Source organism: Ochotona curzoniae, unplaced genomic scaffold (assembly GCF_017591425.1).
Source record: "Ochotona curzoniae isolate NIBS_2020 unplaced genomic scaffold, NIBS_Ocur_1.0 scaffold_2476, whole genome shotgun sequence".
Lineage (NCBI taxonomy): Eukaryota > Metazoa > Chordata > Mammalia > Lagomorpha > Ochotonidae > Ochotona > Ochotona curzoniae.
In genome coordinates this window covers 13231148-13245857 of record NW_024467095.1, presented here as the reverse complement: position 1 = coordinate 13245857, position 14710 = coordinate 13231148, and the positions used below count along the sequence as shown (strand labels likewise).

Genomic DNA, 14710 nt, shown 5'->3' with positions numbered 1-14710 from the left:
TCTCCCCCTCTGGATCTTGCTCCTAAAGTCTCTACAGGAGTCTAAAGAGGGTGAGGTGGCAGGGTGTGTGATCACACACAGAGCTGGGCATGGTGTGGGGGCTGGGATTCTCAGGGGCTTCGTGTTAGGAAAGAGGAATGAGGTATGCAATGATCCCTGTATTTCCCAGGCTCCTTGTAGCTTCCCCTCTCCGCTGATGCTCCCAGACCCCTTTCCTAGCTACTCCCAGAACATCCAGGAAGAATAGATCCCATGGATGGTGCATGCCCCTCCCAAATTCTCAGATCATGATGCAAACCATAGATGGTATGCATATATATATATATATTCATTCCATCCAGCTCCTTAACAGCCTCTTTCTCTGAAAGCTTGTAGTGGGGGCAGGGAATCCCAAGCCCCTGTCTGGATAAGAATAGAAGAAATAGATTAAATGCATTTTGAAACATGTCCCCAGGAATTCTTTTGCTCCATTCATTTTTTGGCTTTTAAGAATATACCATTGTGGGGAGGAAAAAAAAAAAGAGCACCCCTCACTGGAAATTAGACCAAAATAGCTCATCTAATGAAGTGCTGGGGCCTGGGATTTAAACCCAAACAAGCAGAGCAATTCTGTGTGAAAGAGTGAAAAATCCATTGTGCGGACGCCTGCTGAGCTGGAGCGGAGCAGGGACTTGAGAGCCGTAGGGAGCCTCCCTAGCAAGCTGCATCAGAAAACCCAGGGGCAGGCACAGGCTGGAGACAGCAGCTGCCAAAGATGGGGATGATCCACATCAAGAACCCTACGGTCTTCGTGGAACACTTGGCTGCAGAGGGAGTAAAAACTGCATCATCTGCTGCTCCATTTACTGGTTTGTAGTTGGTAATGAGTCTGGAGCCACTGGAGGGATGAGCAAGAGCGGACTTGAGCTGGCAGCCTTTGTGCCCACTGGCTGCCAGATTTGTGAACCAGAAGCCTCAGCTGAGCTGTGTGCGAAGGCTCATGGCTTCCTAGGGTGGGCTTAGGAGGACCTGGGGCCACAGTCCTTGCAAAGGCCAAAGGGGGACACCCCAGGATGATGCTTTTGGCAGTAAGACAAGCCAGATTCTGTGAAAACCATGGAGTGAACTTGGCCTCTGAATAGGGAAGTGGCTTGTTGTATCCCCTTGGTGATTACCCAGGAGTGTCACATATGTTACAACCACAGCAATGATAAGCCAGCAGAGGCTGCACCCAGGCTTGTAAAATCAACCTGATACCCAGCAAGATGGCACATAGGACACATGCACTGCTGTCCCTTTCTACTCATCTGTGCTTGCAGCCACTCTGTGAGCAAGTTTCTTTGAGTTCATGGAATCCCTGGTACAACTGAGGCCTCCAACGTGTCGTTGACCCGATCAGCGCTGGCGCCTTAGAATATGTAGTGAGGGTCTGTGTGGTAGCATAGCAAGCTAATTTCTTCCTGCAGCAGCAGCATTCCAGATGGGCACCAGTTAAAGTCCAGGCTGGTCCAGTTCTGTTTCAGCTCCCTGTTTATAACCCGGGACAGTGAAGAGTGGCTCAAGTCCTTGGGTCCCTGCAGCTATGTGAAAAACCTGGAGGAAGCTCCTGGCTCCTGGTTCCTGGGTTTGGATTGCCTCAGTTCTGGCTGTTGTTGCCAACTGAGGAGTAAAAAAGCAGATGGAAAACTCCTCTCTCTGTCTCTCCTTATTTGAGGAATAAGATTAAATATGCTTTTCTTCTAAGCTTTCATTTCTCACACTCTTTCTTTGCCAACACCTTTACATCAAATCCCATGTAGGCAACATCAACAGTCATTTCACCTTCTCTCCCAATGCTGGTTCCAATGTCACGCGCCTGCTGCTGGCATCCCGCTTTGATTATGATGGTGGGCTCGACAAGAACTGGGACTACCAGCTGCACATCTATATAACTGATGACAACTTGCTGTCAGGCAGGAAGAGAGCCGGAGCTCTTGTTGAAACAGGAACAGTGACCTTGAGTGTTAAAGTCATCCCTCAGCCAACCACGATCATCACCACAACGCCCAGGGTAAGGCTTTGGGGACCTGCCCCCCACCACACCACCCCAGTCACGTTCCCTTGTGATTCACGGCAGTGGAGCCCTTTGATTCAGGGCTGAGCTGTGGAGGTTGTACTGCAGGAGACACGGGGTAGAAGAGAAAGATTCGGTGAAACATTGGATTTGCAGAACCCTTCATTCTTATTCTAGCAGAGGGAATGTTTGTCTAGAAAACTGGGATAGATAGCCACTGGCCATCCATGGTGCTCATGATGCAGAAGCCAATTCTCACATGCTTGTGTCCAGGTGCATGCCTCCCAGTCCCCTTCCCACTTGCTCATCAGAGCCTTGGCATGTCCCTGTCCATGAAGCACATTGCCAGTTACCCCACATCACATGCTCATCCCCACATCTTTCCAGGGCCCTGGGTCAGTGCGGCTCATCTCCTTTCCACCCAACCAACACTCCAGAAAACCTTGCCCAACCAAAATATTGGCTTTCTGACTATAAGGTGCTGATTAACTAGTGATCAAGCAAAAACTAAACCCTGCTTTCCTGGAGTTTATGCGCTAGGTCATTGCTTCTCAAAGTGGAGTCCCAGCCTAGCAACATCAGCACTACTCTGCGGCCTTGTGAGAAATCAGTTTCTCAGACCTACCTCTGATGATTAAATTCTCATCTCAGCCAATCACGATCATCACTACAACCTTCAAGACAGGATGTCAGGGCCTAGAAGGGAATCCCCAACCTCCATTTCAATCTACTGGATCAGAAACTCTTAAAGGTTGGCCCTAGCCCTCTGTGTTCTGGGTAAACCTTCCAGGAAATTCTGATGCACACTCAAGTTTAAAAGACACTGACCCCGGGAAGGAGACAGATGGTAAACAAGTACACAAACTAACAAAAGTAATTGCAGATGGTGGTAGGAAGAAAATAAGCAGGTGCTGTAACAGAATGGCTGAGGAGAGAGCCTTGGGGAATGACCCCAGGAATATGCCATCGACGCTGACACACCTGGCCCTTGCTCTTCTCCCGATCCCAGCAAGAGCTGGATCCCTAGTGAGCAGCTCTAAATTTGTAGCTAGAGGAAAAGCAATCAGAACCTAAGAAAACTGCCTAGTGGGCTTCCACCCAGCCCTGCTTCTTAGGGTCATACCAAGAACTGGTTAATGCTGTGCTGTTTGCTCTGGAGTCCAGGGCTACACCTGACACCATGGAGACTCTTCAGTGGTAGGAGCGGATAACCCCACAGTGAGGAATTACCACTGCTCTTGGGCTTGTAGCATGACTTGATGGTGACATCTCCAATGTTGAAATATCTATGACTTCTGTGTTATCTGCCTTCTGCAGGAAGCAGATGCTGAACTGGATATTTCACTGCGTTATCAACCCACTCATCTAGCCATGGCCCCTTGTATCAAGCGAGCACTGAGTCCTAAAGGTGTTAAAACAACAACTTGCTTGGCTCCTGCCATTGTGGGAGACAATGGCTATAGTAGTCCCTGGGCAATGCCATCAAATGGCAGAAAGGTGGGAGGAAAGGCAGGCATTGGGCTTGGAGTTGTTTCTCAGTTCCCTAAAATGTCTGAGTGTTGATCTAATAGATATCTGACCAATGGCTTGAACGGCAAGAGCTGTGACCACGCAGGTGTCCGATTATAGAGCAAGACAAAGTGTGTACTTCAAAGTGTCACAGTAGATAGTCAATCTAAGTGTGTTCTAAATGTCAAAGATGCTACGACCCTCCCTGTTCTCTGTCTCTCCTTAAAGCCCAGGATCACCTACCAGATCCTGAAGAAGAATGTTTATTCTTCCTCTGCGTGGTACGTGCCTTTTGTCATCACACTGGGCTCCATCTTGCTCCTGGGTCTCCTGATGTTCCTGGTCATCCTGTTGGCCAAAGCCATCCACACACAGTGCTCCTGGAAGATGGAGGAGGATGAGAATCCTTTGTAAGTTGCCAGTGGGCTGGACCCTTTCCTCCACCTGCTTGGATCGGGGCTTCTGTTGATGCCAGAAGAGGAAGCAATGAAGAGTCAGAATTTCCATACTGTGTGAGGTCCCTGGAGTGCAGGAAGGAAAAGGAGTTTGATGCAGGGAGAAACCCCAGCTACCTGACCATGGCAAACCCTCTCTCTGTCACCTATGGCGCCAGAGAACTGTTCTCTTATTGTTCTCTGTTAGTGTACCCTGTCCTCGAGGGACTTCCCGTGCAGTCGGGCCACTGACCTTGTGATGACCTGGCCCTGGATCAAAAGCGTCAGGAGAGCCTGGCAGTGAGCAGTGATGAGCTATGCTGGGCCCTACACTGAAGGCAATGCGCGAGTCAAGCTGGGGCCCCCAGTGACTCATGGGGACTTGGGGAGATGAAGATCCCTGTTGGTTTGCATGTGGGCCCACTCTCTCCCTCTCGGGGATTGTGAGCACAGCCTGTTCTCTCTCCTTCCCATCCTCACCTGCTCACTAAGATGCCACTGCTTGTGACTCTGGGAAGTGTCTGCTTCCAGCTAATGTGAGGTAGCAGAGGGAGGTGAAGAGAGTCTTGTTTTTTAGGAGTGCTGGCTGAAGTCAGGACCGGGGTTGTCGGTAACTCTTCCAGCCTGGGCAGAATGGCTCTGCCTGAGCTTTAGGCTTAAGCCAGGCCTTGGTTCAGATCTTGGCTCAGTCTTTATGGGCTTCAGTTTCCTTGTTTGTAAAATTAAACAATTAAATGTGCAAATAAAAATGAGCATTTAGCATTATTCCAGACATAGAATCAATGTTTTAACTCCTGTAGACATAGCTTAAAAATCTTGTTGTATTATTCTTCACAGCATGGTCCCCATGAGTTTAGAATTCTAGATTCCAGGTTTAACTCTATGTCCAACTCTTGGGGTGTTGCAGTCTCTCAGTTTCAGGATTTCTCAATGCCAAAAAGAAGGGGAGTTAAGAAGCATGTCTCTTCTAAAGGTATTTGAAGATTAAGTACTAAGTATGAAGTAATTTGAAAAAGCTATGGATGAAAGATTATATAAAAGTATAAGGCATTAGCAGAAAAATGTGCATTGAATTTTGTTGTATTTGTTGGGAAGGTTGTTGCTATTAGCAACCTTGGCTTCAAGGTAAGAAATCCTTGAGCATCTGCTGAAATTAAAAAAAAAATAAGGGGGAGGGAGCATTTTCATTTGGATGCTACTCACTGATAAAAAAGAAAAAGAAACTGACTCCAAAAGAGTAATGTTTAAGCTTGTCAGAATGGTAGGACCCTGTAATGAGATTTCAGTAGAAATACCTGGAGGAGGTAATCCAATGGACGTGGCAGCCCACTTGCAATTTATGGCCCAATGTTAAATGTGTAATTTACATTCTAAATAACAGTTGTTTCCAACATGATTGGTCTTTTAAAAGAAAAAAAAAAAAACTAGCTAGAAATTGAGATTCAGACCTGGCTCGCTGGAATTTGCTTGTACCATGTGACAGCCAACATTTGGCAAATAGCAAAGAGTGAAACTTGTGTTACAGAATTTTTCAAGGTCATCACGGACAGGGTGTAAGAGTCCAAACGCACTTCCTCATATTACAGGAAACCCAAGTTTAACTGCCAGTCTTCAAGCCTTCTTGCTGTAAGCAAGTCTTCTGCTGAGCTGGCTACTGGGGAAAAAAGGCAGGAGCTCCGGGCAGTGTGCCTGGGTGGACATATCCTTGCAGGTGTCCTCATCAGAAACAATACCTTCCCATAAGATGAGGATTGGCCAATTTGTGCAGACTTTCCAGATTGCAAAGTCTAAAACCATCAGTGACAGAGCTGCCTTGTTTGGAATGGAGATGATAGTCTAGCCTTCTAGTTGGCTGCCATCCCTGGTCCCTCTGAATCCTGAGTGTCACCCAAAGAACAGGCTAACATGTATTGCTGGGTGGAATATTTTCATGTTATATAATGTCTTTTCCTTTTTCCCCACAGAGTGGAGAAAGGAGGTATGTATGGCATCTTTTTCTTTCTTTCTAAGGATAGATTTATTTATTTACTTACTTGTTTGTTTGAAATGCAGAGCATGAGAGAGAGGAAGACACAGTGAAAGAGAGATTTTCTGTCTGCTAGTTCACTCCCCAGATGGTGCAACAATCATGTCTCAGTCAGGCCCAAGTCAGGAGCCAAGAACTACATCTGTATAGCGGGACCCAAATGCTTGGGTCATCTTCCATTGCCTTCCCAGGAAGCTGGCTTGGAAACAAAACATCCAGGGCTTGCACTCTGATGTGCAATGCTGGTGTAGCAAGTGGTGGCTTAACACCCTGCACCACAGCATTAGCCCCGTTTGTTTTGTGCGCTGTTGCACTATCCATAAAGGCACCACCCGACAGAGAATTTGGGTTCAGTTGTGCCTTGGAAGGATCTCAGCCACCTTGCGTGACTGCAGAAGTCAGACAAAGCTGGAAAAAGGGCAGGTCGTGGAGGGTGATGCCTTTAAGCCATTTAGATTTCTTGGTCCTACCTGTACCACTATGTGTGACAGCAGTAAAACAAATTCCCCTTGTGTCAAGCATGATGTATGCTTGCTGCTGTACGTGGAGGGCTGTGGTCACTGCTGAGAGCATCCCAGGCTCTGTCTTGAACACAGGATTGCTTGGAAAGAAAATGTGATACTTGATTCTCCAGTGTTAATTTTTGTGATCAAGTTCACATGTTACCTAGGTCAGACTAGTTTGAAATGGAAACAGGGGACAGAGGAAAAGAAAGAGCTGCGAAATTTTAGGGATGTTGGGAAAGTGAACAAAATCCCTCTGTAAACTGCAAGCCTGAGGAGTTGTCCCGTCCCTGCCCTGGCCAGCAAGTGGCTATCTAAAGGTGACTCCAGGCTCTGAGGAAAGACAGAACAAAACAGAACAAAACCCTGGGGGGGCCGGGGATATATATATATAAATAAAAATTATATACATATAATATTATATATTATATTATATTATATTATATTATATTATATATAAATAAAAATAAACAAATAAAATAATTTATATATAAATAATTAATATATTAATATTATATAATATATTATATACTATAATATATAATATGATATATTAAAATATATTAATATGATATAATATATAATAATATATAATATATAATATAATATTATATTATATTAATATATATAAATTATTTTATTTTATTTGTTTATTTTTACTGCTGCCTTAGAGGTGGATGTTTGGCATAGCAGTGAAACCGCTGCTTGGGACAGCTGCATCTCATCGGAGCCCTCAGGTGGAGTCTTAGCTCAGCTCCTGATTGCAGCTTCCTGCTAATGCACACCAGGGAGGCAACAGGTGGCGGCTCAGGCGTTTGGGTTGCTGCCATTCACGTGTGAGACCCCGCTTTGCTAGGCTTCCGGCTGCTGCAGCAGTTTCCAAAGTGAAAACAACGAATGGAAGATCTCTTGCTCTTCCTTCAAATAAATTAATACAAAGAAATTAACTTAGAATTCTTGCTTTAATCATTCCACCCTATGCATGTGCAGACAGCATTAGAAATCTGATGATAATTGTTATTGACCATGACGAACAAAGCGATTTTAATAAACAAGATTTTCACAAACAATCTTCAACCCTGGCTGCTTTTAAAAAGTGCTTAGAGAATAAAGGTTAAAAAATCCTCACACTGTGAATAAATGATCAATCCAATTTTTTTTTCTTATTTCTGAAGCCAAATTTGAAAGCTGGTTCTTAAGCTCATGACAAAATAAGCTGGAAAAAAAATTTAAAAATCACAAGTTTGGAAAAGATAGAGAGCTGCTGACAAATACGTGCACAGATAGAGAAATTGTTTGCCTTGTCTGCGAGGCTGAGTTCAAAGCCTGTTTAGGAGAAATGCCACTGCAGGGTGGGATTTGAAGGCTGATTTGGCACCCAAAAAGCTTAACGTCCACCTGTCTAATTGCTTGCAGGAATGAAGAATTCCAAGAGAGAGGTTGTGGTGGTGAGTATGGCTGGCCAGGGACTCCCCACGGGCGACGGGCGACGGGCGACGGGCGGTGGGCGGTGGGCAACGGGCGGCGCTTGCTCCCTCTCGCTCTCCCCATGCACCCCGCCAGGCCCTGCCACAGCCCGGTGGGGTGTTTGTCATTCCGGGAGGAACTTGCAGTTGGCCTCTGGAACAGATTGCTGTGTGACGAGCTCCTGATAGAATTTGTTCCCTCCATTGAGCATGTCTGCTGATCTCTGTAGAAGCACTGGGTTTCATAAATATTGAGTAGCAGTGTTTATTATCCACTTTGGCTCTCCAGGAGAGTGGCGTTGGGGAGTGGAGCTTAAAAACCAGAACTGGTGCTTTGGCCTTCAACGGGGATTTCATTTTCCTTTGCTCTTCCACAACGGTGCAGAAAACTGATAGGAAGGCACACAGCCTTCCTATCCGGGGTCCGGGGTTGGCTCTGCCTGCTTAGCCTCATGGTTTTGGAGACTCCCTCCACCACAAACACTTTGCAAAAAAGTGAAAATACAGACTAGTTGGAGAGTTGCCTCAGGCGATGGACCTGGAGGGGGACTCCCCCAGTTCTTCGCTCCCCTCTCCCCTCTCCCCACACTGCTAATAAGACGGCATGATTTAAGACCAGTGCATTTTGTAAATGATATACACAACAAGGAGGTCAACACGGTATCCTGGAATTTCAAGACATTTTTATGATTTACTTTTTTAAAAAGACTTATTTTTATTTGAAAGGCAGATCCACAGAGAGAAGGAGAGACAGAGATCTTCCACCTACTGGTTCATTGGCCAACTGGCCATAATGGCTGGAGCTAAGCTGATCCGAAGCCAGAAGCCTCCTCGGTCTGCCATATGAGTGCAAGGGCCCAAGAACTTGAGCCATCCTCTGCTGCTTTCCAAGGCCATAAGCAAGGAACTGGGTTTGAAGTGGAACATCCAGGACTCAAATTGGCACCCATAGGGATGTTGATGTTACAGGCAGAGGATTCATCTGTTGAGCTACGTTGCTGGAGCCTCTATTTACTTTTGTTATTAGAAAGGCAGGTGGACATGGAAAGAGAGATGGAGACATTTCTCTTCCATCAGCTCATCCTTAAGTGCCTTGAACAGCCATGGCTGGGCCAGAGTAAAGCCAGGTTATCTCCTTTGGGCAGCAGGCACCCGAGTACTGGAGATGCTGTCTACTGCTTCCCAGCGTGCACATTAGCAAGAAGCTGAATTGGAAATTGAAGCAGGTGTTCTTATATGGGAGCACTCCAAGCGGTGTCTTAAATACTGCACCAAAAGCCTGACTAGTGTACTTGGAATTTTTGCTTTAGCCCCTTAGGGTGCTTATTCTACATTCTAGCCAGTCTATAAACAGAAGGAAGATGCCATCTCGGGCCTCTGATTCCTTGAGGCTGTCACCCAGAGATGATCTTAGAACTGTGGAATAAGAGCCGACTTCCAAAAGTTCAAGGTCAGCTTAGTGCTGGTGTTACGACATAGTAGATAAAGCTGCCACTTGTTACAAAGCATCCCACATAGGAACCAGTTTGAGTCCCACTGTTTCATTTCAGATCCAGGTCCCTGCTCACACACCTGGGAAGGCAATGGAAGATGGAACAAGTGCTTGAGCCCCTAACCTGTGTGGGAGACACAAAGGAAGCTCCTGGCTCCTGACTTCAACCTGACTCGGCTCCTGCCATTTGAGAGTGAACCAGAAGATAGGAGATATCTTTTTGTCTGTTTCACTCTCTCCCTCTTTCTTTCTAATGCTGCCTTTCAAATAAATTTTAAAAATGGATTTTTAAATAAAGGCAATTCTCCAAAGTATTTTTTCCAAAATACATATTTTCCACAAACTTTTAGGAGAGAGCCTGTATAGGCATACCATGTTGAAGGGTTTTGGACCAAAATAAACTCATCCTTTAATTCTATTATCCATGAACATTTTGAAGTATACTTGCATTAAAATGGTCTATTACAGAATTAAAGTCCATGAGCAATGAATGTTTTATCATCTAACCCCTGTTTTCTCTCTCTTCATGGGAAGCTATGGGGCAGCAAATAGGCAATCATGTAAGGAGTGATGACTGGGAGGGCGGGGGACCTGTTGAACTCCACACACTGCCCTTGTTATCTGAAAACTCTGTCTTTGGCACCAGTGGAGGGTATTATGTGAGGGAAGGGGGTGTTCCCATGGAGTCAGGAGACAGATGCACTGGGCATGGGTCAGATCAGGTGCAAAGGGACAGGATGCAAAACACAGGGCTTCAGGATGTCTTAAATGGCACAATGCATTGGGCCAGCCAAGAGGAGGCAGAGACTGGGAGAACCAGACTACAGATACGCACACCTGGGGCTCCCCTGTGTCTACTTGGCACGTCTGACTGACAATGGCCCCAGTGAGGCAGCATAAGCCTTAGCCTGTGCCACACAGCATTCCTGGTCTTCCTTTATAAGCTCAAATGTCATGACTCAAGGTGGCTTCTAAACCTCCAAGTGTGTGGATTGAAGTGCTGTCACCTCCACCTGTGCCCCACACATGTTTAGTGGCACAGTGTCATCACTCTGCATTGAGGCCCCTAATCACCAGTGGCCAGCTTTTTCCAGGCCCTAACCATGCCTGCCTCATCCACTGCTGTGTCCCCAGTATCTAACACAGTGCCTGTTGAATCAACAGCAATCAGGGGAGCTTTGGGTAAGGAATCGTGGAGAGGGAGGCAGTAAGGGATGATTAGCTGGGTTGGGGTAGGATGGGCATCGGGCTGAGCTTATCATGGGGGTAGGTGCACAGAGCAGTGCTTGAAGCTGTTTGTCTCCTTAGGAAACTGTGCTGCTGAACACTGTCTTTGATGGAGAAGCCATAGACCCAGGTAATTAAGTGGCATTGCTAGCCATAAGAAAGCTTTTCATATTCCATGCTGGCAAAGCCCCAAGGACCTTATCCAGTTTCCTGCTCTTCATTCCTGTTTGTCAATCCATTTGGCTTCCATGGCCTACCATGCAGTACAGATCCTTCTCTGCTAAAAGGCACCGTGGACACAGCTGACACAGACCACAGAAGTTCAGGACTGTGAGTGAGGCCTCACAGGTGGAGGATGAGCTCCTACTAAAAGGTTCTGCCCCAAGGACTGGACCTGTTTCATGCCTCCCTCTATGCAGTATGGAACCATTGGCAGACGTGGAGAATTTGGCTAAGTCAAGAACCTGCATCCCTCTAGGTAGTTCCATCTCCTGCTCACTGATCCTCCAATCTTCCTAAATGCTTTTAGTTGCATCCCATTTGTAGCAGAAAAGAGAGAGAAAAGCAAATTTGACTTCTTCTCTCCCTGAGGGTCAAGAATTCCTTCTTGGTGGGTGAAGTCAACTTCAGTTCAAGTTGGCCTCCAAAGACCTCATCACCACCCCCTCCTCAAAATGAGCTCCAGGTTTAGCTCCTTTACATCCACCCCTCCACTTACTGAGGCTCCATCAGGGATGTGTATGTATAAAGGGAAGGCAGTCAAATTCAGGAGGCGAGTGTGCTGGCTCCCTGCCACCCTCATATGCAAAAGACCCAGGTCCTCCTCCTCCTCCTGCTCCCCGCAAGAGGATGGCTCGTCTCCAGCTGCTGCGGCTGTTGGAATGAAATTTCCCTCTATTATTAGGTACTTGTTACCATACTATGCGCTACTGGGATCCTGAGCCCAGGGCTTCTCTTGTTGTGGGGCGGAAGCAGCAGGCGTCTTTGGACTTGCCTTCAACCCCTGTCTTCTTTGACAACAGCCTGGGAGGACCTCTGCAGGTTTTTGTCTTGTGTGTTTGAGAGAGGAATGAATACACCAACGTGCCTGGCATGAGTGTCTGCTGGTTCCGACAGAGTAGAGATGGTTTCCCTTGCTTTCTTTCTAGCGAAGCCAGTTTGGTGTGTCTAATGAATCACTATACAACTTCCCAGAAACCCCAAGTCTTAAGGCTTGCGCTCCTTGCTTGATGAATTGATTCTGATAGCAGGGATTCAGGAGTCTTTGCAAACCACACAAAATCAATCAGAAAGCAGTGGCTAATGCCAATACAGCTCAGACCTGCTTTATCTGACATGTTCATTGACATTCAAGAGTTCTATGTCCTTCGTCTCTCTCTGTTGAAGTGGCTTTGAGATTTTTTGCAGACCTTGCTACATGGGAACTGTGATGAAATTTGCCACTTAGGAGCCACTTTTGAAAAGGGCAGGCAGGGATGGCTGTTCAAAAGCCTGCTTTCTCAGACCCGGTGTGGTAGCCTAGCAGCTAAAGTCCTTGCCTTGAACGCATTGCGATCCCATATGGGTTTCGGTTCCAACCCTGGCAGCCCTGCTTCCCATCCAGCTCCCTGCTTGTGGCCTGGGAAAGCAGTCGAGGACAGCCCAAAGCCTTGGGACCCTGTACTTGCATGGGAGTCCCAGAAGAGCTTCTGGCTCCTGGCTTTGGATTGGCACAGCTCTGGCCATTGTGGCCACTTGAGGAGTGACTCATCGGACGGAAGATCTTCCTCTTTGTCTCTCCATATGCTCTCTATATATCAGATATATAAATATATATCTGACTTTGCAATTAAAATAAATAAATCTTTTTTTAAAAGCCTGTTTTCAGAGATAAATGCCTTCTCTCTTTAAGAAATATTCATTTGAAAGGCAGAGTGACAGAGAAGGAGAAAGAGAGCTTCAGCTCATGGGAAGACTCCCTAAATGACCACACGATCCAGGGCTGGGCCAGACTAGACAAGCCATTAGGCTCTCCCACCCGGCTAGCTGCCAGCAGCCCAAACACCAGGTCCCTCTTTCTCTACCTTCCTAGGTACATTAGCGGGAAGTTGGATTAGAAGTGAAACAGCTGGGACTCATATTGGCACTCCAGCATGGGATGCCAGTGTTGCCACTGGCATCTTAATCCATTAAGCCATGGCACCACCCACGAGTGATTCCCACATTCAAGCATCATTCACCTTTTCTTAGGAGTTAGAACAGAGCAAGATGGTGGTGGAGGTGGGAGAAGAGAATCATTCAGATTCCCTGTTTTATGATTGTTTTCTTTTCTTTTCTTGCAGTGACTGGGAAAATGTATGAATTCAACTCCAAAACTGGAGCCAGAAAGTGGAAAGCCCCATTAACCCAGATTCCAACAGGGAAAGGGTCAAGTGCCTGGAGAGCTGCTGATGAGCCAGGGCCACAGACAGGCCCTGAGAAGGGTGTGCTGAGTGACAGCAGAGCTGTTGAGGACACAGGTCTGCCTTCCCAAAATGTGGCTGCCAAGCCAAAGCACAGAAATCCAGCTCTCATGAACAGGGCTTCCCCCAGGCCCCAGACACCCAGGGATCCCAATGGAATGCATGATGATGTTTAAACAAACTGAGGTCAGATTGCAAAGCTACCTTCTTCTGAGACAGCTGCTGACCTGCTGCGATTGCTAACTTTAGACGCCCTGTTCCTTCTTCGCACTGACTGCTAGGAAGCTCTATTCAGCTCGCTTGTGAAAATGCACAGGAGTTATGAATGTAAATATCGAGGAGCATCACCACCTCTTTTCCTGCCCTCATTTTAGCAACATCTAGATTTCTCCATTGAACCATTCTTGGACATTTTGTCACAACACGCCTTTCGGAACACCGTAAGTCTATTTGAAAGAAGAAGAGCAGTGAGAAAACTGATTGAGTGACTGAATGAATATTGATTTGTTCCTCTGGGAAGACGCAAACACAATAGAAGTCTCCTTCTGGTATTTTTTTTATTAAATAAAGTGTAAGGTGTAACTTTTATTAAACCAAGTGCACAGATCCAAGATCTTCAACTTGATGGTGTATAGCCTTCCCCCAGGGGTGACCACCATACTGATCTTTATCATCAGAGAGGACTTTGGCCTGTTTTGAACTTCATTCTGAACTTGAATCGCTGCTATAAGTTTTTTGTTTTGCTATTTTGAAAGATAACACTAACTTTCTTGCACATGTCTGTGGTGAACATAAACACTTGTGTGGTCAAACAATTCCAACTGGTTGGAGACATTATTGTAAAACCTCCAAACTGGATCTGCTAGCCCAGTGCACAGAAAGCCACTCACTGATTCGGGATGGTGGAAGAAAGTAGCATTGATTGCAAACTGTAGAGCAAGAAGCCAGACATCTATTGCTTAATTCCCAGGCTCCTTGAGGAGTTTGGGGTGAAGATTCTTATAGACAGAAACTGAAGCTGATGGGTGCATACTTGCAAGGTTCCTGATTGGTCAGTGATGCCATGATCTTAAGGGCATTCCCAATGGTCAGGTGGGCTCCAGCCTGCCTGTGGATCCCATGAATCTGGTCACATTTTCACCAAAACTCCCCCCAGATGAAGCCCTCCAGAGAATACTGGCCATTAAGGTCCCTACCTGTTGGAGAAGCACATGACTTCTGGAGTCTGATGACTAGAAGCCAAGAAGGACAGCTGGCTCACTCCCTTAAGACAGTGAATTCTTTTTGATAAAAGGCAGACAAGGACACCTTGTGTTAAGGGGGACAGGCAGGAAGTTGGGTTCTGCTTTAACATTATGGGGGTTCAGTTTCTCTTGTGGCTTCTGAGCAAGAGCCAGGGACTGGGAATGCTGCAAAGAGGTGACGTCAAATTACACTCCAGCTGCAAAGAGCAAGAGTTCCAGTTGTTCCATATCCTTGTCAACACTTGGAATTATTGGCCCTTTTAATTTTAGCCCCTGTGGCCAAAAAAATGACTCAAAGTGAAACCACCCTTTTTCTCAAAGCTGAAACACCTCAAC

At 46.4% G+C, this 14710-nt stretch overlaps 1 protein-coding gene across 1 annotated transcript in view; it reads left to right on the top strand.

Moving 5' to 3' along the window:
* Positions 1-13306, top strand: part of CDHR3 (cadherin related family member 3) — a 51474-nt gene extending 38168 nt beyond the window's left edge. Inside the window, exons 14-19 of the mRNA XM_041001924.1 lie at positions 1779-2029; positions 3770-3951; positions 5940-5953; positions 7921-7952; positions 10771-10819; positions 13011-13306. Of these exons, the coding sequence (XP_040857858.1) occupies positions 1779-2029; positions 3770-3951; positions 5940-5953; positions 7921-7952; positions 10771-10819; positions 13011-13306 (824 nt within the window). The remainder of the gene's footprint in view (positions 1-1778; positions 2030-3769; positions 3952-5939; positions 5954-7920; positions 7953-10770; positions 10820-13010) is intronic.
* The last annotated feature ends 1404 nt before the right edge of the window (positions 13307-14710 follow it).